Source organism: Meles meles, chromosome 15, assembly GCF_922984935.1.
Source record: "Meles meles chromosome 15, mMelMel3.1 paternal haplotype, whole genome shotgun sequence".
Taxonomy (NCBI): Eukaryota; Metazoa; Chordata; class Mammalia; order Carnivora; family Mustelidae; genus Meles; species Meles meles.
Window position 1 is genome coordinate 35,302,236 of NC_060080.1, and position 26,802 is coordinate 35,329,037.

At 53.1% G+C, this 26,802-nt stretch overlaps 1 protein-coding gene across 2 annotated transcripts in view; it reads right to left on the reverse strand.

Moving 5' to 3' along the window:
• Positions 1 to 26,802, reverse strand: part of KCNIP3 (potassium voltage-gated channel interacting protein 3) — a 72,753-nt gene that overhangs the window by 42,655 nt on the left and 3,296 nt on the right. For both annotated transcript variants that reach the window (XM_045980025.1, XM_045980024.1), the window contains exon 2: positions 22,286 to 22,451. In XM_045980025.1, coding sequence (XP_045835981.1) covers positions 22,286 to 22,445 — 160 coding nt within the window. In that variant the 5' untranslated portion in view covers positions 22,446 to 22,451. The remainder of the gene's footprint in view (positions 1 to 22,285; positions 22,452 to 26,802) is intronic.

The window sequence follows — 26,802 nt, forward strand, 5'->3', positions numbered from 1 at the left end:
CACTCCACTCCCCCAGACTCCCTGCATACCAACCCAGAAGCCCAGCACTGGAGACCTGGCTCCCAGGACACACTAAACATTGGTCAGGCACCACCACCTCCCCCAGCCCAGGACAGGGGCCGTTTCTGGTCTCAAGTGTGTCCAGAGAGACCCATTCAGAATTGGCCTGTCCTGCTACCTCAAGCTACCCCCAGGTCCCCACCTCTGCCTTCCCCATTCTTCAGCCTCCCAGGGCTCCCTGGGGAGCAGTAGCCACACCTTCCCGCTCCTGCCTCCTTCCTCCTCCCTCCTCCCCACTCAGCCCTGCAACTCAATTACTCCAAGGCTCTCTTGGTCACTGCTGCTGCCAACAGCAGGAGGTGGGGCATACCGGCACCCAGCAGGCCGGAGCCCCTCCCGGAAGTGGTCACAGGCACAGCCTGGAGGCCTGGGTCTGCTGCAGGGAAGGGGTGAGCCCCCCCCCAACCCTCGCCTTGGGCAGGGAGGAAGGGAGATGCACCAGCCCACGACAAAGGCCCTGAGTTGGCATTTTCGGACTTGCGTTTGGAGACAATTAGGAATTGAATTATTAAAGACGTGTGAGAGAAGAGGCTGTTTTTAAGAAAGCATGAGTAAGCAGGACTCTCACAGTGGCACACAGGATCGAAGGCAATCAATTGCCATAATGGCTGTAAATATTTACTCGGCTTAACTGTGAATATGGGCGCCAGCCACGCACTTAACACAGGGGTCCCTGCCCGGCAGACCCCCCCTTCCCGCAGGCCCACCAGAGGGCTGCAACTCTAAGCTCCTCCCCCGGTCCCTGGGGCAGAGGCTCCCTAAGGGCATAGGTCCAGGAATCGGGCACAGCTGGGATCTCCTGGCTTGGTCACTCTGGGCAGGCGTCTTGACCTCCATGAACGACAGCACTCATCTGTAAAATGGGCTGCTGAGCCCACCTCAGGGCACGCGAGTGCTCCCAGTGAGACCCCAGGGGAGCTGCCATGCGGCAGATGCCAGTCCTGCTGGCCCAGGACCACATGGGAGCAAATGCCAGGGGCTCCCGTCTTACCCTGGACTCTAAGTTACCATACAGGATGAGGTTAAATCTCAGAAGTTGGGTGCTCTCAATGTCGGTCATCTGAGTATGACAGGGCTGTCGTGGAGCTACTCTGAGGCTCAGCCTCGAGCCAGGAGCTGGCGCATTTACTACGTACTCATCGTGTGCTGGGCATTCCCGGGTCACCTCTATACCTTACTCAATCCTTGCCGCAGCCCAGAGCGGAAAGTTCTATCACCACTCCTCATTTTACAGATAAGGATATTGAGGCTCAGAGAGGTCAAGTGACTTGCCCTAGGTCGCACAGCAGGTAAGTAGCAGAGCCAGGACTACAGTCCAGACCCCTCCTACCCTTTCTAGAAACCTCTGGGCTATGCTGAGACCCACTCTCTGCTCTTTCTTCCTCCTCTGTGGCACCCCCACCCCCAAGAGGTAGATTGGCCCCTGGCCAGCAGCCTACATGCCTGAGGACACATCTAAGTACTGGCCAAGACCATGGCCAAAAGAGAACACTGCTTCTGTTTCGCCTCTGCCAACGGCCCCTCCGCCCTGAGATCCCGGCTCTGAGGGCACCTGCACAGGCCAGGCTCTCCCAGGGGTCAGCTGGCCAGTCTCTAAGGATCTTCTTGTTTCTTTAAGAACAGCACCTGGTGTCTTCCCCAACGCACAGGCTAAGTCTCAAAGCCCCCCCTTGACCGTAGAGGACGTGTGGATGGCGAGCGTGTGCGTGCACTCACACACACACAAGCATGCGCCAGCACACTGTGGCTTCTAGCCTCCCCACAGACTCAACTCAACCACTTTCCTTGTGCGTTCTGCACTTGGAAATGGCTCAGCTGTCCGCGGCATATTCTACCGCCCTCCTCCAAGTACTGGGAGTGAGCCCTCAGCCTCTGTCTCTCTGGGCCCCTTATGCTTCTCAAGCTGGGACCCTGAAGATATGGGAGCTGGGAGGAGAGAGAAAAGAGCACTGACCTGAGATCTACGTGACCAGATCTACGTGACCTTGGACAGCTCCCATTTCCCTCCCAGGCCTCAGTTTCCCCATTTGTGCCTTGAGTTCTCAGCAGGTCTAAGATGAAAGCCACTGGGGGTGGGGGTGGGGGCGGGTGGCATCTGCCATTGTATTTGATTCATTCGCCCAGGCTCAGGAAGATGGGGAGGTGGGTGACTTTGAAATTTCCATGGGGGGCAGGGTGCACCAAGAATAAACCAGACCTAGAGCCTCGCTTCTGCTCCCATTCTCCCAGAAGGTGCAGGGCTCTTGGAGTTCCAGGTTTGTCCAGCACAGGCCAGCAGCAGTTCCCCCAAATACCGCCAGCTCAAGCCTGGTCCTGAAGTCCAACCATGGCGGGTTCCCAGTTGTGTTTGCGGGGAGGGCTGAGCTAGAGCATTGCAAGGGAGGGGAGGGCGGAAGGGAAGGTCTCCCAGCTCCTCCTCCCTCCCAGCCTGTGCCAGGCTCAGTAGGTGCTTTGTGGTGTGTATTGCATGGGTGGATGGATGGATGGATGGATGGATGGATGGATGGATGGATGGACAGACAGATGGACAAGACTTTCCCTAAGCCTCAGGTCCTCCCAGGAGGTGGCGTCGATGGTGATGCCCACCTAGCAGGATCAGTATAAGGATGACTGAGGGTCCAGGGAGTATTCTCTGCCCCCTGCACTTCCCTCCCCTCCCCGGCAGCCCCTTGCCCTGGCCGCAGCCAGTACTCAGAAGCCTCTTTGCAAACTGGCAACAAACAGAGACCATGTCCCTGCCTCCAGGCATCCTGGGTACAAGCACATGGCTTTCCTGGAAGAGCGGGCAGGGAGCCTGCATGTCACCTCAGAGCCATTGGATTGGGATCCCTAAATGCAAGGGGATCCAGGGATCCTGGGGTGGCCGGTAATGCTGGGAGAGCTGATCCCTAGACCTGAACTAGATGGTCAGCCTCCCGGTCTTGCTGGCTCCATCTACACGGGGAAGCTCAAGGCCTAGTGGACAGTCTGGCTGAATCCCCAAAGCTGAGAGTGGTCTTTGCCAAATGCCATTTGGTCTGGCACCCGGTATGTACCGGCACCGTGATATGAGAGCACCAGGCCTCTGAGGAGGTGACATTTGAACCGAGACCCGAAGGGGGAGAAAGGCCCCCAGTGCGATGCTCCGGGCAGAGCAGACGGCGTGCGCTAACATCCTGCAGAAGAAGAATAGGGCCCTGAATTTATTTAAGGTTCGAGGGAAACCACTGAAGGGTTTTGGCAGGAGAATGACTTACTTAAGTTCGCAAAGCCACCTCTGGCTGCTTGCTGAGTGGAGCGCATTCTGCGGGGGCACCTCTGGGGAGAGACCTCGGGTGGGAGAGGCTGGCACCAGGAAAGGAAGCGAGGAAGGAGCAGTAATGAGGACCACCCTCTGGCGCCCTCTGCTGGGGTTACTGGCTCAGGGGGCAGGAGAAGGAGTGGGGGGAGTCTGTCCTTCCCATTCCTGCACACTCCAGCCCAAGGCTCCAGGCCCTCTTCATCGGCCTGATCTGCAACCACCCCCAGACTCCTTGCTCCCCACTTGGGGCAGCCTCTCTGCTTGGGGGCCATGGCATGACGGTGGCCTTGGCACCACGAGCCTCCCATCTGTCTGGGGACCCTCCACAAGCAATCACCCGGCTTAGACCCCAGGTTGTTCACGACTTACTGGTTTCTGCTAACCCTTCCATTCACTGTCGCTTTCTTTTTGAAAACTTAGAGTTGGTATGAGGCTTCTTCCCTCCTGCTGGACTATGTGGGTCAATACTGAACAATCATTTCCTTGGTTGCTCCTTTCTTCCTTCTGCTCACTCCCTCACTCATTCACCTGCTCCGGGTTGCGCTATTCTGAGGGCTGTGTTGTCTAACACTCCCTGCTCTGTCACCAGGATTCAGGTCACCGCTCAGGCCCAATCTTCAGCTTGTCCCTCCCTCTAGGAGGGACAGCTCTTGGTCACCAGAGTGGGGGCCCCAGGCCTGTGAACTACATCAGGGCTGCACCTTGCTCTGAAGGGCGGTGGGGAGAATATTCTCTGTGGGTCCCAGCCAAGACATCTGCCCTCGCCACCTTGTCCCTGGCCTCTGCCTACCAGTCCCACCACTGGAGCCCCCTTTCTACCAGCCAGCCTCAGTCAGGGTTTTATATACTTCTCATGTTTTCCCCCAAATTTTAAAAAGGGCATAAAATTTTCACATTTTATTTTGCAGTGCAAGGGCATTAAAAATTTTTTTTAAATCCTAACCCATCTCTGTTCAGCATTCTTTCAGAAGGCAATGAAGATGTGAACCACCGAAAGGGAATACAGTTGGTTTACTGACGGTCATCTTACCCCCGTCTCTCCTCGTTTCACTAAGGAAACCTGTACCAGGCTACAGACTGGTGGTCGGGAGCCTCGTCTGTCTATCTTGGGAAGCATTTGTGTAAGACCACTACAGATAGCCTGCTACCCCAGGTTAGGCACAAGCCCAGGGTGTGGACATGGCCCTCGTCTGCACCTGTCCCCTCATCCACACCCAGGAGGATGGCTAAGGAAGGCCCTCCTATGTCACAACTGGGATTCACCCCACATTCCTGAGGTCTCTGGGGGTGATCCAAGAAGGAACCATTGCCACCTGAAGGCACAGTGAGTCCTAGCCCCTGGGGCAGGCACATCATGGGTAGCAGAGGGGAGGGGAGGCCTGTTGGAGAGAGGGTCCCAGCTTGTCCCAGGCTTAGCTCAGGACATCAGGAGCCAGGATGTGTCATGGAAGGGAGATGAAGCCTAGGAACTCCAGATCCCTGTGTCCCTCTGCTCCAAAGGCGAGAGGATGTGGAGGCAGGAGGGGATGCGGGAAGGGCTGGTGTCAGGAGAACTCAGAGCTGGTGATTTCCACTTAAAAAGGTTCAGTGTGGGGACACCTGGGTGGCTCAGTGGGTTAAAGCCTCTGCCATCGACTCAGGTCATGATCTCAGGGTCCTGGGATCGAGCCCTGCATCAGGCTCTCTGCTAAGCAGGGAGCCTGCTTCCCCCTCTCTCTCTGCCTGCCTCTCTGCCTTCTTGTGATCTGTCTGTCAAATAAATAAAATAAATAAATAAAAATATCTTTAAAAAAACATCAGCTAGGGGCGCCTGGGTGGCTCAGTGGGTTAAGCCACTGCCTTCCGCTCAGGTCATGATCTCAGGGTTCTGGGATGGAGTCCCACATCGGGCTCTCTGCTCAGCAGGGAGCCTTCTTCTCTCTCTCTGCCTGCCTCTCTGTCTACTTGTGATCTCTCTCTGTCAAATAAATAAATAAAATCTTTTTAAAAAAAATTTCAGCTAGGCACTAAAAAAGAAGCTAGACACAAAGACCATGTTTAAAAAAAAAAGAAAGTTCAGTGTGGCAGACGTGTTGGTTCCTGCTGCCCCCTGGTGGACTTATTGGGAAATACCTGCCAAGACAGACCCTTTGGCAGCAGGGCAAAGGAGGGAGGGGAAGGAAGGCGGGAAGGGGGTGGCCAGGCCAATCCACCAGGCTCTCCAGGTTGTGAGTGTCTGCTCAGGAGCCCCATTTGCTCAGTCCCCAAGGTTCTGTTTTCCCCGAGCAGCTCCAGGCCAGCACATTATTTCCTCCCATCCTGGAGCATCTGGAAGCTATTCTTGTTTTTCCTCCCCACCATCCCAAATAATCCCCAAACCCCCTCCACCCAAGAGGATGGGGACTCGGGCCCCACAGCTTCAGGGGCACCACACACATACACCATGCTGGGAAAGACTTCTGGCACAGAAAGGTGATGATGGGGCCCATGGTGTCCCTGTATCTGGGCAGGTGACTACCAGTCAGCTTTCTGGGGGGCTCCCCTGGCCCACCTTTCCAGTCAGCGCCCTTTCCACTGACCCTCCCTGTGCATCCCAAGGCATCCCTCTCCTACCCATTTTGATCTGTCCATTTGGAGGCAAGCAATGGGGGAGGCCGGGCAGGCAGAGCCAGGGACTTCGGCAGGCCATTATATCTGTCCAGAGAATCTCCCCCACACAAGCCTAAGAATGAGCATCAGGCTACTCACAGTTGGCTTTTAATGAACTTCACTTCCTTAGCAAGGCCCTGGGGAGATGTTTGAGAGGCTCTCTGAGTGATGGAAGGGCACAGAGTCTTTCAGGACTGGAAGATGACATCCAGGGAAAAGCCGGGAAAAGGCAGGAGGGGGCAATGGTTCTAAAGGCAGTCCTTGCCCAGAATCCAGGACCCAAAAATGCACCCCAACCTCCCAGGTCCCTGTGTCTGGTTCAAGAGTTGGGGGGGAATCACAAGGTTTATAGTTGGTCCTTGCCCTTGCAAATTGCCCTCTCCAGCTCTTGCTTCCCAGATAAGGAAACCGAGACCCAGAAAAGGGGGGAAGGTTTCCAGCCGTGGGTCACACAGTAAGTCCCCATTATCTCAGCACTGCTACTGAAACTACAAGGGGTAGCCCTGTCATAGCCCTTGATGGGCTCTACCTGCTCAGTGGATGAGCAAACAGGTTCAAAGAGACCAAACCACTTGCCCAAAGTCACACACCAGTACACAGCCAACAAGTCCCGGAGCCCATGTGGGAGCCAAATGGAGACGGTAAAAGCCCACCTCACAGGTGCAAGATTTTCATGTGCATTGGACAACCGTCTTCATGACCTCGTTATTCTACGATCCTTTTACAAATGAAGAGACAGAGAGGTTAGACGCAATTTGCTTCAAGTGAATCTACATGAAAGTATTCAAACAAGAAGGCCATTAGACAGGGAAGGCTCCAAGGCCTTGGTAGCCGATGGAAGCAAACCCAAACTCAAGCCAGAGTCAAGGAACTTGAATCCGAGAAAACAAGACTTAAGAACAACCAATCACAAACAGCCAAAGAGGCTTTCCTGAATAAGACAATGGGTTAAGCTATGGTCAATCAAATCATGTCCTTGCCTTGCCTCCCCAGGACCCATGGGTGCAGTTCTCCCAACCATCGATGTATGCTCACATAAGCTTGACGACTGTGGTGTGCCTCAGTTTACCTTTTAACAGCTCTGGTGTCAGAAGTGGAATCCAAAGGAGACCCTGATGGGCCCTGGGAGCAGCAAGCAATGAGGCATCGGTACCTGCTGTGCCCGTTGTGCTCTCTGCTTTCTCCCTGCACCTGAATGAAGGTCAAGGGTAAGCCCCTCGCAGATAACTGAGCATTGCAGCTTTTGCATTACAAGCTCTCCAACTTCATTTAAGTATTTATTTTACCAGACTGGGTCCAACTTAAACATTATGAGCTCTCCAACTTAAACAAGACCAGGGCTGACTGAAACAGGACTGAGCCCAGGGTGAGGCCTCAGGGAAGTACAATTTTGTTTTAAGGGAAGGAGAGGAGAAAACGGGTTGTTTCAAGTCCAGAAAGTCGAGGACTCCTTCATTTAGGACTCTATGCATGAAAATCATGGGCGCAGACCCAAATTTGTCTGAACAAGTGGGTTAAGCTTACCAAAATTGATCTTGAATCATGACGGCCACAGTGGGAACTTTTAACCTAAAAAAACTTATCCATCTCTAAATGCCTTAGAAAAAAAGGGTCCTAAATTTCCCCCAAAACAGTAGGATGCATATTTGATTGGTTTGCAGAAACTTCTAAGACTACGTTAATCAAAAGGGTCCCTTTTAAAGACTTAACACTGTGAGGAATATTGACTCTTTGTCCCAACTCGAACTTGATGATAAGACACTTGAAAGGACTTTTTAAGAGGACTTCTAGGGACAGGAGTTGGTGAAATTGGAGACCTATATTCAGAACCTGACAGGAACTTTTTAAAGGCCTTCTAAGCTAAAAGGGAAGGACAACAACCTGAAGCCTTTGTAAAACAATGTATTAAAACATTCCAAAGACAGCTCTAAACCTAGAATGTAGGAATCCTTTGAGTTCCATCTTAGCTGGAAACATTCTCCCTGATACAAAGAAGAGAACTGAACATAATGTGGACAGCTGGCTGGGTCCATCCCCTTGACAGCCTTCAGACTGCAATCCAATTTATCTTACAAATTTACAAGAACAGAAATGCAGCTCTCGAAGCAATCCAAAGCCCACCTACCCTTTTTATCCATTCCCCCTCCACCTCCAAAGAGGAGGGCATAGAGCACCAGTTACCAGTCCTGCTTAGAGGGCTCTAAACCCTTCTGTCTACGGCATCGGCATCGTAGCATCAGAGTTGCCGGTGAAAACAAACATCAGCCAAGCATTGGATGGAACAACACTTCACTTACACAGAGGAGAGACAGAGCAAGATCGGCTTCCAGAGTGGGCTTCAGCCCCCGTGTCTAGCAGGTGTCTCCTGGTGGCTGATGCGGGGCACCTGACCTGGGACCACCCCTCTCCTGTTGCAATGGACAAACCTTGCCCTTCCCTGCAGGGGACAGGTAGAACCCTGGCTTGTCCATGTACCCCATGCTGCACCCACTATAAGCAGAGACAAAAGAATACTCAGAAAGGTAAACAAGGAGGGCTATGATCACAAAAGGGGATAAGACCAATGAAGGCCGTGTGAGCTTTTCATCTCTTGGTAAGGAAGAAGGAAGTGTTCCGGGCCTGAGGCCCTCTCTTAGGGGATGGAGTAGCCATCCAAGACTGTGGAGCGTCAGACTGCATTTCCCAACAGTTTCTAAATAAAATAAAATACTGACCATTCATTACTGAACCTAGGTTTATCTACCTTTGCTGGGTTTTTTTTTAAGATTTTATTTATTTATTTGACACAGAGAGAAAGAAAGCATGAGCAGAGGGAGTGACAGTAGAGGGAGGGAGCAGGAGCTCCTTGAGCTGGGAGCCTGATGAGGGGCTCGATCTCAGGACCCTGGGATCATGACCTGAGCCAAAGGCAGCTGCTCAACTGACCAAGCCACTCAGGCACCCCTGACTTTGGCTTCTTAATACAGACCAACTAAAGAGCCTTCTGTCACTAAACATGTTTTGTGCCCGGTGGAAAAATTTCCTATGAGGAAGAGTATGCTCCTAGAAATTATGAAACATATTAAGAAGTTTGCCAATCTATAGAACGCTGGTGTAACAGTCCACAACTGCGCACTCCTTAGTGTCGGTAGAAATCAGGGTTTCCAAGGGTTAAAAAATCTAGCTGATTTATGTAATCAAAACTGCTAGAAATAACGAGAGAGACAACTCTGCGCGCAAGGAGAGTAGGAGGTATTTTTGGTAAGAAAAGACATAAAATAAGGAAAGACACTTTTGTTAAGGGAAAATGGAGTTATTTTGCCCTACGGGACAGTACTGGTTGTTTCAGAATGAGAACGAGGAGAATAAAGGGCACAAACTAAATGGAATATGGAAAGTGAGAGGAGAGAGAGGGGGGAAATCTCATGTGGTTGAGCTGGCCAAGACTGAAGAGATTTTTTAGAAGGTTTTTTTTTTTTTTAAGATTTTATTTGTTTATTTAACAGAGAGAGAGAGAGAGAGAGAAGGCGAGCACAAGCAGGGGGAGTGGCAGAGAGAGGGAGAAGCAGGCCCCCCGCCGAGCAGGGAGCCCAATGTGGGGGACCCTGAGATCAGAACCTGAGCCGAAGGCAGCCGCTTAACAGAATGAGCCACCCAGATGCCCTTAAGAAGGGTTTTTAAAAATAAGCTCTAATATCAATAGTATGCCTAGGCAAAAATAAAATGTAATTCCCTTTTATTTGTTAAAAGAACAAAGTATTCTTGGATGGTTGTGCTGCTCTTGATCAGAGACTATGAAAGGTTTTCCTCATCTTTGGATAATCCACCTGGAAAGCAAAGATTGTGTTTTACCGAAGCAATTTCTTGTGCTTCATGTTTTTTTACCAAGTTTTTGATTAATTGGGAGAAGGGAGTCTTTTCTATTAAAAGAGCTAAGGTTTGTTATTTCATTTATGTGTGGAACATAAGGAATAGCAAGGAGGACATTAGGTGAAAGGGAAAATGAAGGGGAAGGAATCAGAGTGGGAGACGAACCATGAGAGACTGGACTCTGGGAAACAAACGGAGGGTTTTAGAAGGAAAGGGGGTGGGGGATGAGTGAGCGGGTGCTGGCTATTAAGGAGGGCACGGACTGCATGGAACACTGGGTGTTATACGCAAACAATGAATCATGGAACACTACATCCAAAACTAATGATGTACTGTATGGTGACTAACAACACAATTAAAAAGAAAAAAAAGCTAAGGTTTTGTGTGTGTGTGTGTGTGTGTGTTTTTGTTTAAAACCTTGTTTGCCTTAGAAGTCTTTATCACTTTTGGTTGACTAGATTACCAAGATCATATTTAATCAACTGCTCAAACCTTTCAATATTTTGTATAAACTTCCCATAATCAAATTCTAAGTGAAGTCTTTTTGGTCTTAAACTACCTTAGAATTCTCCTGAGGGCTCTGGAACATCTCAGCAGATTAGTTCTCGCTCCTTACAAAAGAGCCATAAAACTCACTAAATCTTCTTTGATACATTAAATTACATGGAAAGAGTTGTCAAATAAGAATGATGCTAACCCTTCTCTAAGTTATATTTGTACGGATACGAGTTATTGATGTTGAGTGTTCCAGAAATTCTATGAAATTCCTAGAGATTTCATATGTCCTGGTATCATGTTATCAATCATAATTCTGGTAATTATCTTAAAATTGATGTTGAGGCACCTGGGTGGCTCAGAGGGTTAAGCCTCTGCCTTCAGCTCAGATCATGGTCTCAGGGTCCTGAGATCGAGCCCTACATCGGGCTCTCTGCTCAGCAAGAAGCCTGCTTTCCCCTTTCTCTCTGGCTGCCTCTCTGCCTACTTGTGATCTCTCTCTCTGTGTCAAATAAATAAATAAAATCTTAAAAAAAAAATGGATGTCACCAACATAATAAAAACCCCTTTTTAACTGCATGATAATGAACTCTCATCGGATCTTAAACTGTGGCCACTTTCACATCTTCTGATATTTATACACAGTTATTGTTTTCCTCTACTGCTTTTGCAGAAAGCCTTCCTCTTCAAAGAGATTCAGGGAAAGAATTCGGACAGGGAGAGATTTCGGATAACTGTAAGATGATACCACAAAACTCTATGGGAAACCTGAGGAACAAGAACTCATGACACGAGGGGCACCCAGGTGGCTCAGTCATTAAGCATCCATCCGGACTCTTGGTTTTGGCTCAGGTCATGGTCTCCATCATGGGATTGAGCCCCTAGTCAGTCTCTGTGCTCAGCTTTGGGGCGGGCGGTGTCTGCTTGAGATTCTTTTCCTCTGCCCCTCCCCCTGCTCTCTCTCTCTCTAAAATAAATAAATAAGTCTCTAAAAAAATAATGACGTGGGACTGCCTGGACTGGTGAGGATAATTTTAAGTTTTATTACTCTGAAGCATGGTTGTGTCGTCAGCGTTTTGTTTTCTGGATTTAAAAAATGCTTCTTTTCCTTTTTTTTTTTTAAGTTATCTATAACACAGCAATTTGGTTAAGTATTCTTTTGTAAACAAATAGAATATATATTATTGTATGTGATATATAATAATATGTAATAATATAATATAATAATAATACATTATCTTTTTTTCCTCTCTGCCTGATCCCTCCAAAATCCAGAAACTCTTATTGGCTAGTCTTATTTTTTATGACAATGTAGGGTTTTTTTTTAAAGATTTTATTTATTTATTTGACAGAGAGAGATCACAAGTAGACAGAGAGGCAGGCAGAGAGAGAGAGATAGAAGCAGGCTCCCTGCTGAGCAGAGAGCCCGATGCGGGACTCGATCCCAGGACCCTGGGATCATGACCTGAGCCAAAGGCAGTGGCTTAACCCACTGAGCCACCCAGGCGCCTGACAATGTAGGTTTTATGACAATGTAAGCTCAATAAGAATCTGTTCTCCCTGTAATAGGGCACAACTGGGCAAGTCTTTGGCTTGACTTCTTAGACTAAAGAGGCTTTAAAAAAAATCTAATGAACCAGGAATGACTTTATAGATCCACTAAAGCCCCTTAGATATGACCAAACTTTAACTGGACTATTATATTTAAAGATATACTTAAAATCACTATTCTTGGCATTCTTATATAAATAATCAGGTCAAGTTTAATGAGACAACTTACTTTGCAAATACATATATCTTATTATCTTTGCTATAAATCGGGTAATTGTAGAGAGAGAAATTATGTTTCTGCAAATTTCGTTTCTGTAAAATTAAAATTTCTGTAGAAAGTTATCACATACCCTTGTGGCTATTAGATTCCAGTCCCATTCATTGTCTTTGAGGTTTGTTTTCTACCTGTAAACTGGCTTGGATCCTAAATTCTTCCAGTTTTTCCCTGATATCGGGCTACAGCCTTCCAAACTAACGTTTCTAATTTTCTTCCTCTGACTTGGACTCATTAAGAACAAAAAATTTCCTTTTTCCAAAGCCCTGCCAACTAATGCCAAACAACCATAATAAACTTTAGAGAAATCACCACAAGGACTCATGTGTGGATAAGCTTTGTGCCTGTCGCTCAGAAAGTTCTCCGTAACACCCCTGATGCCACCAGAGACATCCAAACTATAAAAGTGGCTTTAAGCCCTACCTCTAGGAGGCCAACATGGAGACATCTTCTTGATGGGCTTCCCTCTGGGCTCAGAAACCCATTTATAGTCTGCTCTAACCATTAACCTTGGCTTTCCTTTTGTTTCCATGGAAATGCTTTTATTAAACACCTGATTGCTTGCATCATCTAGACCTAGGTTTGGGAACACCCCTGGGTACCACCACCTGAAGTAAGACACAGCTGTTTTACTGGGCTGACCTATTCTTGGGACCAAGGGACGTGTTCAGTGGGATGGCACAACCTACCAGCTCAAATCCTAGATTGTGAAACTTCTTGGAGGGGTTTCAAAGGCAGGGTATAAAGGGTAGCGAAATATGCTACCCCAAAAAAATGCCTCTTGGGCACAGCCATTATTTTAAGCTGATAAATTGGTTTTAGATAATAAAATTGCTCTGGATTACTTGCTGGCTGAGCAAGGAGGAGTCTGCTGTAGCGTTTACCCCCTGCTGTACCTGGATAAGGCCACTGGTACAGCAGAAATTCACATACGAGAAATTAACCAACAAGCCACTTAGCTAAATAGGTTGATGCCTCTTCAGACACGTTCTTTGATTTATTGGACACCAACTGGTTGGGCTCGTGGGTGCCCTGGTGAAGGAGCACACTTCAATCTCTTGTCATTATCATCCTCCTGAGAGTCATCGTGGTGATCTCCCTGGTGCACTATGTTCCTTCCAGGATCTGAAATAGATGCTCACAACTATCAGAAGTACATCAGATGGTCTCACTATGCTCGGACGAGCAGAAACAAGATGAACAATGAGATGAGCAGCAAAAGCAAGTCTTCCGTAGCCTGACATCAAAATCTGTGATTCCCAACAAGATCAGAACTTGACCCTGAGGGTGACGGAGAGTGGCCGTAATAACAAGTGGCTAGTTAATCCCTCACGTATGAAAGACGACCGAAAGGTGGGGTGGGGGGAGGGATTGTTTAAGAGATGAAACAAGGAGCCCACTGGACTGCAATGGCTCTAATCCCTTGGTTCTGTGCAACCGAGCCCAAACCCCATGAAATTTAAGGACAACCCATCACAAGCAGCCAACCAGGCTTTCCCAAATAAGGCAACCACATCAGCCACCACCAATCAAATATTTCCTTGCTTTGCGTCGACATCTTCCTTATAAGACCCCTCCCCTAGCTCCTGTCTGTGGAGCAGTCCTCACCACTTTTGGGTGGGCGCTGCCCTGTTTGAATTGATGTGTGCTTAAATAAACTTGAAATTCTTAACGTGCCTGTTAACCTTTTACCAGCTGGGAGCGCCAGAGATGGTCTTCTGTTCAAAAAATGTGGGAACAAAGCCAGCTGGGCATTGCCCAGCCTCTCAGTCCTGCTAGGGCATTGTCCAACACCTGCCCAGAGCCTTGGACTCTCCAGCGGAGCAGAAGTGAATGGTACAGGGGATGAGGTCCCAGACATTTCACAAGCCTGTAAAACTGTTAAGAGGCCATGATTTCCTCTTTTCTTTGGCAGAGAAGATAGCCCTGCAGGTAGCTGTCTGACTGCCCTGGATCTTTCTTAGTTTCAATCTAACCAAGAGGTCATAGCTCTGTGTCCCTTTTATTTCCACCCGCTCTAAAAATCCCTGTGTTTCTTTCTCTTTTGAATCAGCTTTGTCATTCTGCTGGTTTCCGTATTAAGTACTTCAATAGAACCTTGACACACACTCACTATCTATTTGTGGAAGAATGATATTTTTAACACACAGAGAATGATGCTTTGACAATGCAAGCCAGCTGTGCCCAGCTTTGTCTGGAACCTCCAGGCTTTGCGGCCTCAATCTCAGTCTCCAGCCCTCTTCCCTGGCTCCTGGCCCTTCCCCACCTCTGCCCCATGCCGCGTCCCTGGGAGCCCCGGGGGCCTGGGTGCCTGCTGCCTGGTGGGGCCAGGGGCTCAGAAGACAAGGCTCTCCCCCGTCTTGATGTGCACATCACGTCTCACATCCAGGTGTTAAATGTGGCTTTGGCCCAACAGCAGAGACCAGCTCTGGAGGTCATACAAAGAGCCTAGGAAACCGGTCCTGTGACTCATCCTTCCTCACCCCGCCAGGGGGCAGAGAAGGAAAAGGTTGGTGAGGCGGAGAAAGGGAACATCTTTGGAAAGGTTGGTTGGTGTGCTGGGCGTCTTCCCTCCTCCTACACCAAAGGGCTCTAGTCCTCTGTCCAACTGAGGTCCTTCTAGGAAGCCTTTGGGGTGTGGGACTTTGTCTGGGGCCAGGTGGGTCTGACCCACACCAGGAGGAGGTCAGGTGATGGCCATGGTTACAATGGCCCAGAGACAGCCAGGGGGAGGGGCAGGAACTGGACACCCACCAGGTGATGGTCCTGGAGGCAGAGGGTGCATTTCCCCAGAGCCCCTCGGACCCTGTGGAAGAGAGCTGGGGGAATCCACTTTCACTGTTCCTCCTCGTGCTGCTTGGAGAGGGCGAGTCTCAACAGTTGGGAGATGGGGTCAAGGGGCATCGTGAGCAAAGGAAGGGAGCTGGCATTGGCCTGACCACCAGAACCAGGTGGGAAGCAAGGTGAACAAGGAACAAGGAGTGGAAATGCCTAGGACCCTGCCCACACTCTGGCCTGAGACAAGCCAGCAGGGGGAGATCTTGAAGTGGATGAGGGTCTAGAACTCTGATCTGGGCCAGGCAGGATTCCCTGAGGATGCACAAACACCTGAAAGACACCCACGGGACCTGCAGAGAATTCCCCCAAGGACAGGAAGAGCAATCCCACAGGGAATATGGAAAAAGTCAGAGGTGACAAGGAATTGCCCCTCCCCGGCTTGTCCTGCATGTGGAGGTCCAGCCATTGTGTTCAAGCATCATGTCAGCGCTCACACCAGCCTGCTCTCGGGCTCCTTGCTTCCTGCACCCCCCCCACTTACTGTGAAGCCCAGAACCAGCATCCAGAGCTGGAAGGAGCTCAGAAGTAGGCCAGCAAGGTCAAGTCTTTGTCCCCTTTTTTTTTTTTTTTTTGGTTGGTTGGTTTTTTTTGTTTATTTGTTTTTTGTCAGATGAGGAAACTGAAGCCAAGGGAGGCAGGTTGCACCCGTAGGTGACACAGACCTGCAGCCTCCTTCCTCCTTGCAAGACAGACGGAGACACAGAGACACACAGAGGGAGTAAGAAAAAGCTCCCATGAGTCTGCAAGCCCATCAAGCATGTAAAAAGGCTCGAAAAAGGTGCATGAGATTACTGGACGATAAAGACTCCCATTCAGGGAAACTCAGTAAGGGAGGGGTCTTGCCGACTCTCTAAGCGCCCCATGGAGCAGGGACCATGACACATATCCATCCCCCTGGGACAGATGAAGAGCCCAGGCCGAGCAGGGGCATGAGAGGCACTCCTGATCACCAGTCAGCAGGAACAAGCAGGACCAACTAGTAGAAGCAGCCGTGGGGACATGCCAGAGGCTTGGTAACTCCAGGCTCATCCCTCTGCCACTAAGCTGACCCCCAGGTGTCTCCCCTCCCTGAGGAGCGGCCCACGGTCTGCAAAGTTCCATCCCCCTTCCCCCCACAATGGCTGTCTCAGGTGGGGAAGGTCAGCAGCTGGGAGGCAAGGGTAAGGGGCATCACGAGCAGAGAGAGAGCTTCCACTGCCTTTGAAAAGCTGGCTTGTGACCCTGGGCCCCCACTTCTGGCAGCCACACTGGGTCCCCCTCCCTTAAAGGCCCCTGAGGTTGCCACTCCTGCCTTAGACTCAGACCTCCCTCTGATCTCCCTGTGCAAACCTTCCTTATATCAGAATCCTGTCTTATGATTAGAGATCTATGACTGCTTTTCAGTATTTGAAATCGTTATTATCTGACCGATTTTGAGATGATTGATATGATTGGTTATATGCTCAATTTTGTATTTTTATTCTTCTTAAAATATTATTCATTAATTTGACAAGGATTTGGCGTACCAGGCTTTGTGCCCGGATCTCGGGTCAGGGCAGGGGACAAGGCCCCCACCCCCCAGAGAGGGGACAAGAGGCCAGGCTTTACAGCCCAGCCCCACTCAGGTGTGGGCACATTGTCCCTCAGGGTCTCTGAGCATCTTTGGGCAGCAGAAGCATTTTTTAAATCTTTGGTTAAAAAACCCAATACATCACATGTCTACACTGATTCATGTTTATGTGTCAGGGATTTCATTTGATATCTCTTTAGAGGATCATGTGATTACTTCAGCCAAATTCCCCTCATATCCTTCTAATAACAGGGAAAGACAAAAGGACCAGAAGCCCCAAGCTGTTGAGGGTCTCTCCTTTCAGTGTCTGGAGCTCCTGACACCACCCTTCCCAGGGCATCTTGCCGAGAAGACACCAGGCTCCACACGCAGGAGGCCCTCTCCCTGTACCGGCCTCCCGGTCCCCACGGCCAATGCTGGGTCTTGGTCCTGCTTGGCCCCGGAACACCCATCCTGGTGAGGGGCAGAGGAGACAGAGCAGAAGCGGGACCTGGCCTGTTGTGCTGTCACTCCCACATGGGGCTCCTCCCCAGGCCTGAGCCTGACGGCCCCATGGTGTCCCTGCCCGAAATTCCAGATTGGTTGGTTGCATAGATTTTAAAAGACGGTTGTTACTGATCAAGCAATTTCTTTCATCCTCACGGCAGAAGTCACACATCTATTTGGGGGAACAGGAAAGGGACTCTGGGAAGGGGAGAGGCCGGGGCACTAGGGTCAGTGTGGGCAAGGCAGGTGGGCTGGCCCTGGGCCTCCAGCTCCCTCCTGGCCCAGGCTGAGCCCAAGTCTGAGCTCTCGGAGAAGGAAGCCCCCTCCCACATCTGCTCCCTCCTCAAGCCCAAGAGCATGGGAGCCCGGCTTGGCACTCACTGCCTGCGGTTGAACGGCAGGGCCCTAAGCCAGGGGTTCCTTCCAGTTCTGCTCTTGGGGTCCCCACCCCCTCTAATTGTCCCAACCCCCTACAAGGCAGGCTCAGCAGTCCTGAGTCCCAAACCTGCTTCTTCTGCTCCCTTGACCGGTCCTGTCAAAGCAGCCCTCACCTCGAGCCAGGTTCCCAGAGATGAAGCGGAAGAAGAAGCTGATGATGTCTCCCAGGTGCTTCTTGCAGCCATGGTGGCATTCCTGAAGCCTCAGAGCAGCCCCCCGGGCTGGGCTTGGGGTCTCCCCACGCCCCGCCACCCCTGGGCCGGGCCCCATCCTGGGGGCCCTAGCTCCTGCCCTCAGCTGGGCCTGATCAGCCACAGTGCAGGCTACCTCCAGCCTGCTCCGTCCTTCCTCTGCCTGCCTCTCCCCAATCTGACACTCAGAGCCTTCCTTCTGGAATTCTCTCTCTCCCCTCTCTGGCCTGTCTCTCAACCCTGACCCTCAGGGTCTTGACCTCTCTGGCCTGCACTTCCCTCTTCTTTCCTCTGTCCTCCGTCTCTGCCTCCTGTTCTCTCAGCCTTCCCTAAGACCACCTGCCACCACCCAGCCCTCAGCCCAGAGCACCCAGGAGATGGCCAGCACCTTGCCAGGGTGGATGTCCTCAAGCAGCCCTTACTCCTACCCTCAGGCCAGCCCCTTCACCTTGTGCCTGCTCTGGCTCCCCAGGACCCCGGAGCTCACTCTTCCTGGAGGCAGAAGGGCTGCTGCAGCTTCCTGGCCTGGGAAGGGGGTGGGGGAGGTGGGCATTGCTCCGGAGCTCCCAGCACCAATAGAGGAGGTGCCGCTGGTGTGATATTCGGGTGAGAGTGTGATCTCACTGCAGTGGGCCTCACCCATGACCCAGGGCTTCTCCGTGGCCAGAAAAGGAACAGCCTGCTCCCACCCAGCCTTCTGCCTGGGATGCTCAGGAGCCAGGGGCCCTGCGCAGAGCTGGGGGATGGGTAGGGTCCTGACCTTTGGCTACTTCTTGACCTCTGGTCTCTGCTCACTGACACCAAATCACAGCACTGTTGGTGGCTCTATAGAACAGAGAATGGGGAGAGGAAAAGGGGTCCCTCTGATGAGGAGGGTAGAGGGAAATGAGTGGATGACTGGAGCAGTGGATGACTGGCCATCCCGTCCACCCCCTTCATTTACTGGGCACCTAGCATGGGCCAGGCAGTTGGCTAAGGTCCTTCTGGCCACCAGCACATTCTTTTTTTTTTTTTTTTTTAAGATTTTATTTATTTATTTGACAGAGAGAGATCACAAGTAGGCAGAGAGGCAGGCAGAGAGAGAGGAGGAAGCAGGCTCCCTGTAGAGCAGAGAGCCCGATGCGGGGCTCGATCCCAGGACCCTGAGATCATGACCCGAGCCGAAGGCAGAGGCTTAACCCACTGAGCCACCCAGGCGCCCCCACCACCAGCACATTCTGTCATCAAAACAACCTCATAAAATCCGTGTGGCCTAGAATGCCACATCAGCATTCATTCTCCTCTGCTTTTTCACCTATGGAATTCAGATTCTCTTGGGGGCAGAAATGTAACCAGCTTTTAAAAACCAACATTCCCCCACCTTCCTTGCCATCAAGGTGGCTCAGTTCTGGCCAATGAAATACAGGAAGAAATCTTCCAGACATTTCCATGAGAGTGTTGTTTTCCTGATCAAGGCACTACCATTTCCTCCTTCCCTTTGCCTAGAATGAAGCCGTGATGGCTGGAACCAAAGCAACTACCTTGGGGCTGTGACGAAAGGGGCAACCGCCCTCCCGCAAAAAACCCCAAAACCCCAGAGACCTTGATTCTGGCATCCCCAAGCTGCTAACCTGGTGCCAGCCACTGCTTAGCTCAGATTTCTCGTATGTTTGTCTAAATTAAGCCACTGTTATTTGGGGGTTTTGTTATACACAAGTACAGCCAAGTCAAAATATTCCCTCCGAAGTGGAAGACGAAAGGTTGCACCTTGCGCTCCCAGCTGGTGAAAGGAAGTAAGCTTTGGCTGGGCCTTCCTGTACACCGCCTGAAGCGTGCTGCTCGAAACCGTTTGCTTTCCTGAGAGCGAGCAAGGGCTAGGCAGCACGTCAGGCCACAGACCAGCAGCTCTGCCCCTTGGGCCTTGTGACCCTGCGCATTCACGAGCACCCATTGCATTCCAGGCAAGGTAGCATGCTCTGCAGGCCAATGGCCGTCCCCAGGAGGAACATTCCATGGCCTCCCCAGGTTTGGAGTAAAGCCATCTTTCTTTGTCAAAGATCTTTTCTTTTGACATGGAGCTAGTGGGTCACTACTGAGCTCTCATGGAACCTCTGCTGCCCATCAGGCACTGAGTATCAACCTCTCCCTTGGCTCTAAAGGCCCGGGCGTGTGTGTGCAGCGCTCCATCAGCACGTGCACGGGCGATGTCCGAGCGCAGGCGCAGAGGGTCCGGAAGGCTCAGGTAAGAACGTAGCAAGAGACTCATGTCCCCACGGCAACTGCTGCACTGCCAGCTTCCCCTCAACCCATACTTGCGACCCCGTGGGGAGTCTCCAGGGCCATCTGAAGAGGAAGAGCGTTCCCATGTCATTTATAGACAGAGCATCAAGAAACGCCAGCACGGACTCGAGGTTGACACGGTGGCCCCTTCAGCAGGGAAGGACGATGGAGAAGGGGAGCCTTCCTGGGGGGCAGAGTGATGATACATCTGCTCGCCCATACTTCCTGGAAGAACAGATGTCCTGGGGTACGGATCTCCACTCACTCGTGGATGGTCGTGAACCATCTGTTCGAGGGTCAGGGAGGGGGAGGAGAAGAGAGAGGAGGAGGGGTGACTGTTGCCCAGAGGGCAGCAGGCCTGAGGAGCCCAGGGGTCAGGTAGACAAGATGGCCGGGCAGGCTGTACTCCTTGCTGCCTGGCACTGTTCCCCAGCAGAGTACCACGTGGTCTAAGATGGCCTATGGGTTCCTATGGGAACTTCTCGTCCCCAGGCTGATGTTACACAGCTTGCTGGCAGGGTGACAAGCCAGCCACCAGCTGTCAGGTCGGCTCCATTGCACCCCTCATCCCGGCAGGGACCACCGCTTATCTTCCCCGGAGCTGACCCTCAATCTGCGTACGGACTTCCTCCCTGCTCCCTGCTTCTGCCAACACCAGCTCCCACCACCGGGTCCCACACACCATTGCTGCTGCCTGAGCGACTCCTCTGACAACCAAGAAGTGTGGCCAAGGGCCAGCGTTGGCAAGGCCTGCTGACCTTACCCTGGTGCCCACGCCCGGAAGCAGCTGGCCTCATGGGACAGTGGAAGAGCCCACTGCGGACCAGGCCCCGGCACAGGCCACGAGACAATTCAGATGTAGCAGAGTGATGGACCCAAAACCCAAGGGACACGGTGACTTTCTTTCTTTCTTTCTCTTCTTTTTTAAGATTTTATTTATCTGATAGAGAGAGACACATGAGAGAGGGAACACAACCTAGGGGAGTGGGAGAGGGAGAGGGAGAAGCAGGCTTCCCACTGAGCAGGGAGCCTGATGCGGGAGTTTGATCCCAGGACCCTGGGACCATGGCAGATGCTTAACGACTGAGCCACCCCGGCGCCCCTGGTGACAGTTTTATAGTTGAAGAAACCCAGTCCCACTGTCCTTCTGGGGAGCCAGACTTGAGAAGCAGTCTACCCTCTTGGTAGCTTAGCCAGGCTCTTGGAGAGATGTTCCGGTATCCTGACAGGAAGGACTTTTGGAAGCTGGGGAGACATGCAGAGCAGGTCAGCGTCCCAGCCTCTGGGTCACTGAGGATAGGCCCCCCAGGGCTAGTGAGGGACACAGTCTCCCACCAAGGCTGGCCGCTCCTCCTGGGTGGGGTGCTGGGGTTAGAGCGTTTGCCCTGGGCTCCCCTGTACTCCCCCGCTCTTGGGCCCATCTCAGAGGCCACTGCAGCCGGCCAGCTCTCAGTTCCATGTGGGGCCTTCACAGCCCAGGAGGGACCCCCAGGCATAGCAGCAGCTGGTCCAGCCATTGCACCCTCGAATCCTGGCCCCTGATGACAAGGCCGCCTCAGCCTCAGGGACATCCATGTGCTTTCCTCAGCCTTGGCTTCTTCCCCCAAGCCGTCCCAGAAATCTGTCTCTCTGACCTGCTTCATCTGAATGGAAAAACCCCTGACAACAAGGGTGTAGTGTCTTGGCCCTGCGCCTGCCTTCCACAGGCACCGGCACTCCAGACACTGCCGCGGGGCCTCGCTGACCTCAGGGACTGAGCGACACTGAAGGCACTGACTGTTCTCTGCACCCAGAGCCCAGGAAGTTTCCTGAAGGAGAAGCGCCTCATCTGGGCACACTAGCATTTCACACGTGAAATATCACCGAGAACAACTCGGTGTTTCCTAAGACCCCTCAGGAACGACACCCCCCCCCCCATCCCCGGTGCTGCCCAAGGCGAGCAGCCAGCACAGGCCCTGGGGTGCACTGGGTAGAACTGAGGCAGGGCGAGGGCCGGGGCCGTCTCCTCTCTGGGCCTTGGCATGCACTGCTGCCCGTCCTTTTCACAGAGGACTTAGGAAGGACACGTGAACTGCCCCAGGTGACCCTCAGACGGTAGACAGAGCCAGCCGGGCCTGTCGGACTCAAACCCCTCGCTCTATCCAGCAACCTAGGTAGGACACCTCAGCATGATCCCAATCCTCTGTCCCCACCCTCCGCGGGTCCTGCCTTGAGTGCAGTGGCCTTGCTTACATGAATGAATGAAAACATACTCTCCCAACAGAGCAGAGGTGGTTCGGCCTGGGCTGGGGTCCCCAGCTGGTCTCTGAGCCCTCAGAGAGAGGAGAGCTCAGATCAGACACCCCACACCCACTCCCGCCCTCTGCCCAGCTCCCCACCGCCCCTACCTGAGCCCTGGGGGGCGGCACTGGACAGGATCCACTTGACCAGGCAGCACCGCATCAGGGCCTGGCGGGTGAGCCGTGGCCGCTGCCACTTGACGCCCTCCTTCTTGCTCAGTGGTGTGCGCCCGGGGTCTCCCAGGAGGCTGCCATCTGACACCTTCATCACTTCCTGCAGCAGGGACAGGCAGAGCAGCCCTGAGCCCCCACTCAGAGAGGACCTCCAGGCCGACCCCAATCTCCAGGGCAGGATCACCCTTTACCTGCCCCCGAGTCTTGTCCCCAGGGTCCCTCTACCCAGGACACATGGCCTGAGCTCCAGTTGCAGGAGGGAGCACCCCCTGTGTGGGCACCAGTTCTAAGAGGTCGGGTTGGTTGGCCAGGACAATGGCCACCAGGGTGGTGAGTTGGGGATATCCTTCCAGGGTCGTGAGGTTCCATGTGTGCTAACTCTGTGTCGTCCCCAAAGCCAATGAACAGGCGAGCAGTTGGGCAAGTGCTGCAGACCCGGGGCCCCAAACAGAGCCCCTGCATCGGTCCGCTCTAGGGTGCAAGAAGCAGAGACTGACCCGGGCTGATGACAACAGGAAAGGAATCAGCCACAGGGGTCCCGGGCCAGCCACAGCCTCCCCAGAAAGGACAGAGAGCCAGGCTGGGAGGATAAGCCGAAGCAAATAGCGAGCCAAGGGACAGCCGGCCCTCAGTCACAGTCACCCCCCAGAAGAGGCCAGCGAGAGCCCCCTGCTGTGGCCAAGCACCCCAGCCCCTGCTGCTCCCGCTTCCCTCCTGGGGCACTGGGCCTGGGACCTCCACGGGCCTCATGGCCCTGCTGTCCCCAGGACCTGGAGGCTGCTCTGGGGGGTCTTCTCAGTGGGGTCCCTAGCTCCAGGTCCCTGCCTGGGTCCTGTACCTCCTCCCTGGCTACAGAAGGAGCCAGGAAGGAAGCATCTGGACTCTCAGGCTCTCTCATGTCTTGGGTACAGGTTTTTCTGAGCATGAGGAGTAAGGAAAGCCCTACAAGGTCCCCTGAACCGAGGAGTTGGTACAAATGCTGGTCTGCTGCACCCCGCAGGCACCAGTGAGGTGAGAGAACCTTCCAGGTCCTGGGTTGGCTCATGGCTCCCCGAGGCCCATTCATGTTTAGGGCTGGACAGTCTGTTGCCTGCCTGGTCAGCTTTTGGTGAAGTGGCCACCTAGACAGGGTAACGTCCACACCCTTTACCCTGATTTCTGGGGCCTTCCCAGTTGGGCACGCCATCTCTATAGCCATCACCCTCCAAGCTGCCTCCCCAACACACACGCTCAACACCACTCCCACATTCCTTCCCTCCTCCAAGGCTCGCCCTGGCAACGAGGCTGGTCAGCGGTGCCCAGAGCTGCAGCAAGAGCGAGCACTCCCCTTCCTGGTGGGGCAGAAAGAAGGGGTGAGCAGGGGTACCCAGGGGTCTCGGGGTACCAGGGAGGCTAAGGGAGGGGCCCTGTATGCACAGACACGCACGTACTTGCACACACAAACGCACACACAGGTCCTGCCTCTGCTGGATCAGAAAGGCACCTTCTCCATTATTAATGATCTTATTCAGGACAGAAACAGCCTCAACGAGTAAGGTCTTTATTTCCGTCCAGGAAGCGAGGTGGGGGACGGGTAGGGGGTTGATGGACAACTGGGGCTTCATCACTTCATGATTCTTTGCTGTACGCCCTGCAGCTGGGGTTAGTGGAGAATGTCAGAAGGAAAAACTGCTGTGGGCCTCAGGAGCCATCCGTTGGGTCCCTGTCTATCCCAGGACGGTGCTGGTGCTGTTTGGCAGGGACTGTCCTCGTGGAGCCCAAGGCTAGTCATGGGGATTCTGAATTGCAGACTGGGCCTAACTAAAGTGGGAGAGAAATAGCGTGAATGGTTGCATAAGGACCACCAGGACCCACCAGGTGCGGCTCATGAGACACACTTAGCCAGGGAGGGGGGATTTCAGGCAGATTAATGTTATTTCCCGCTACCAGGTACAGTGGGAAGAGGTCTGCAGTCAGCCAGACCGTCACCTCGGCTGGACAGCTCTGGACAAAGTACTCAACCACGCTTAGTCTTCATCTGTAAAAGAGGGAGACTAATATGCCTTTATAGGACCCTGGGGAAGGTTAAATGCGGTGGCATACAAAACCCCAGCAGGAGCCGGATTATCCCTAATCCCCATCCCGATGGAGAGCAAATTCTGCCTAACTAGCGCAAGGGGCGGGGGCCAAGAACGGGGCGGGGCCAAGCGACTGTCCTATGATTTCCAGAGAGAGAGCCAGCCCACTCACTCTGCTCCGCTGCTGGGTATCAGAATCACCTGGGAGCTTCCCCCACATCTGGCTGCCTGCGGGCCGCATTATCTGTTTCAGTGGGGCCCGCGCTGTTCTATTTTTATAAAGCTGTCGGTAGATCTGAAAGTGCCACTAAGGTTTGGCGGGCTCATGCCAACCAATGGGAAGTTCTAGGCCTTATCTGTGGGAGGAAGGGGTCTCAGGTTCTCGGTCTCCCTCCCCGCCCCGACCCCTCCTAGGAGGGCTGCCTCGGGGCCAGAGTCTGGGCCAGCTGGGAACACGCAGAGCCAGAGCCGCTCAGATGTGGGGCTGCCTGCACCCCCCCGCCCCCCCCCCCCCCGGCCCTGTCCTGGGGACTTTGGCAGTTCGGGCTGGCTCCCTGAGCAACCACTCCTCCTTGCTCGCTCTATTTCTATCACTTGGGACAGATGGCAGGAAGTGGCGGTGGGCGTCGTGTCGTGCAGGCCCCGACGATTTGGGGTGGGGAGGCTTGGGGGAGCCTCGATTTTCCACCCACCCCTGGGCACCTACAGATGCAGGCCGGGCAGCTCGCCTGCTGAGGCGGGAGCTGGGCCTAAGTTCCTGCCAACACTTGCACGAGCACGCACACGTTGGAGCAGGGGAGGGGAGGACTGGGTCATCACTGCCCTGCCTCTGACGGCTGCCACTTGGGCTAGGACACAAGCTCCCCACCTGGCCCTTGCTGCCCAGGCAATGCAGGTGTCTCATTAACCTGGGGGAGGGGTGCTCAGTATGCTCGTAGAGGACATTCTCCTGTTGGCGTGACCTTCCCAGGCTCTACTCAGTAATCAGAAAATACTGACATTGACCCTCCAACCATTCATGGAGCTCTTGCTGTATGCCCTGGGCTGGGCTGAGCAGGCTGATATGGGACCTCATTTATCTAGGAGGAGGATGATATTTCCCCCAGGAAAATGAGGAGACAGTGGCACAGAAGAGCTAACTAACCTGCCCAAGGACACACAGCTAATGCATGAAGGAGGTAGGACTGAGCCTAGGTCCTCCTGATGCAGAGCCAGGCTAACAGCTGACAAGGTACAGCCGTGTTACCCCCAACCCCAGGCCACTATCCTTTCGTGGCTGGAGCCCTCCGATATCAAATGTGCAGATGGGGCTCCGTGACAAGCCAGTGGGCATATGTATGCCCATCGGATCTGCCTCCTGGCACTTTCGATAGTGTCCCCTGCCTCTACTACTGGCCCCTGCCGGTCAGCACAAGGCACAGGCCTTGGGTGAGGGCCCGACCCAGGCTATGAGCGTATCTAAGGCCCACATGGGGAGACTGAAGCTCAGAGAAGGGATGGACCTGCCCAAACTCGCAGGGTCAGCTGGGTGGAGCTGGGGGTAGAAGCTGGCTCTCTGGGGGGTCACTGCTCAGAAAGTCCATCTTGAGAGGGGATCTTGAACCAGAGTCAGGGTGGGCTTGGCATAGGGGAATGGCACCCGCAGCAGGTGGCCTCGGGTTTACCCCTTGCTTGGCCTGGAGACGTGTGTCAGAGATGGGGCTGGGTGGTGGTGGGCACAGAGTGGAGATGCGGCCTGTGAAGACCAGCGCCTGCTTTGCCTAGCTGAGCACAGCATAGACCCGTGCCTGAGGGGCTCAGCGGCTGCTGGACAGAGACCTGAGGCGGGAGGCTGGACAGAGATGAGAGGCACGAGGCTGGGCCAACTGGGAGGTGGGACAGGCCCCCTCTGGGCTGTCCTGCCAAAGTTCAGCTTAGCTCCCCCTCTCCCACTCTGGTGCCTGCGAGTCCCCTTGGTTCTGTCCCTGTCACATGGCTGTTCTGTGGCATTCTAGGACGTAGGCTGATCACAGCTGACAGATGCACCTGTTCAAGGGAAACATCAGTCAGCTGGGAACAGGGAGCTGGGCTGAGGGCACAGCACACAGGGACTGACGGCCCACTGTGCCCTCCTTCCTGTCCTGTTTCCTTCCTGCTCCCCCCACCCCCATCTGGAGGACCAGCTAAGGAAGACTTGCCAAGTTCTCTCTCCTTTTCTCTCTTTGCCTTGGAAACCAAGGTTGCCCTTCTCCCTCACAGAGGCCACATTCAGGACTCCACAGCTGCTCCTGGGCGTCACCAGAGATGCCTCAGAGTGGGGCGGAGAGAGCAGGTGGGCCCCAAGCCAGCTGGAATCGGCAGAGCACCTCCCACTCTGGGGAAGGATTTTGATAAGAAAAGGGATCCTGAATTCAA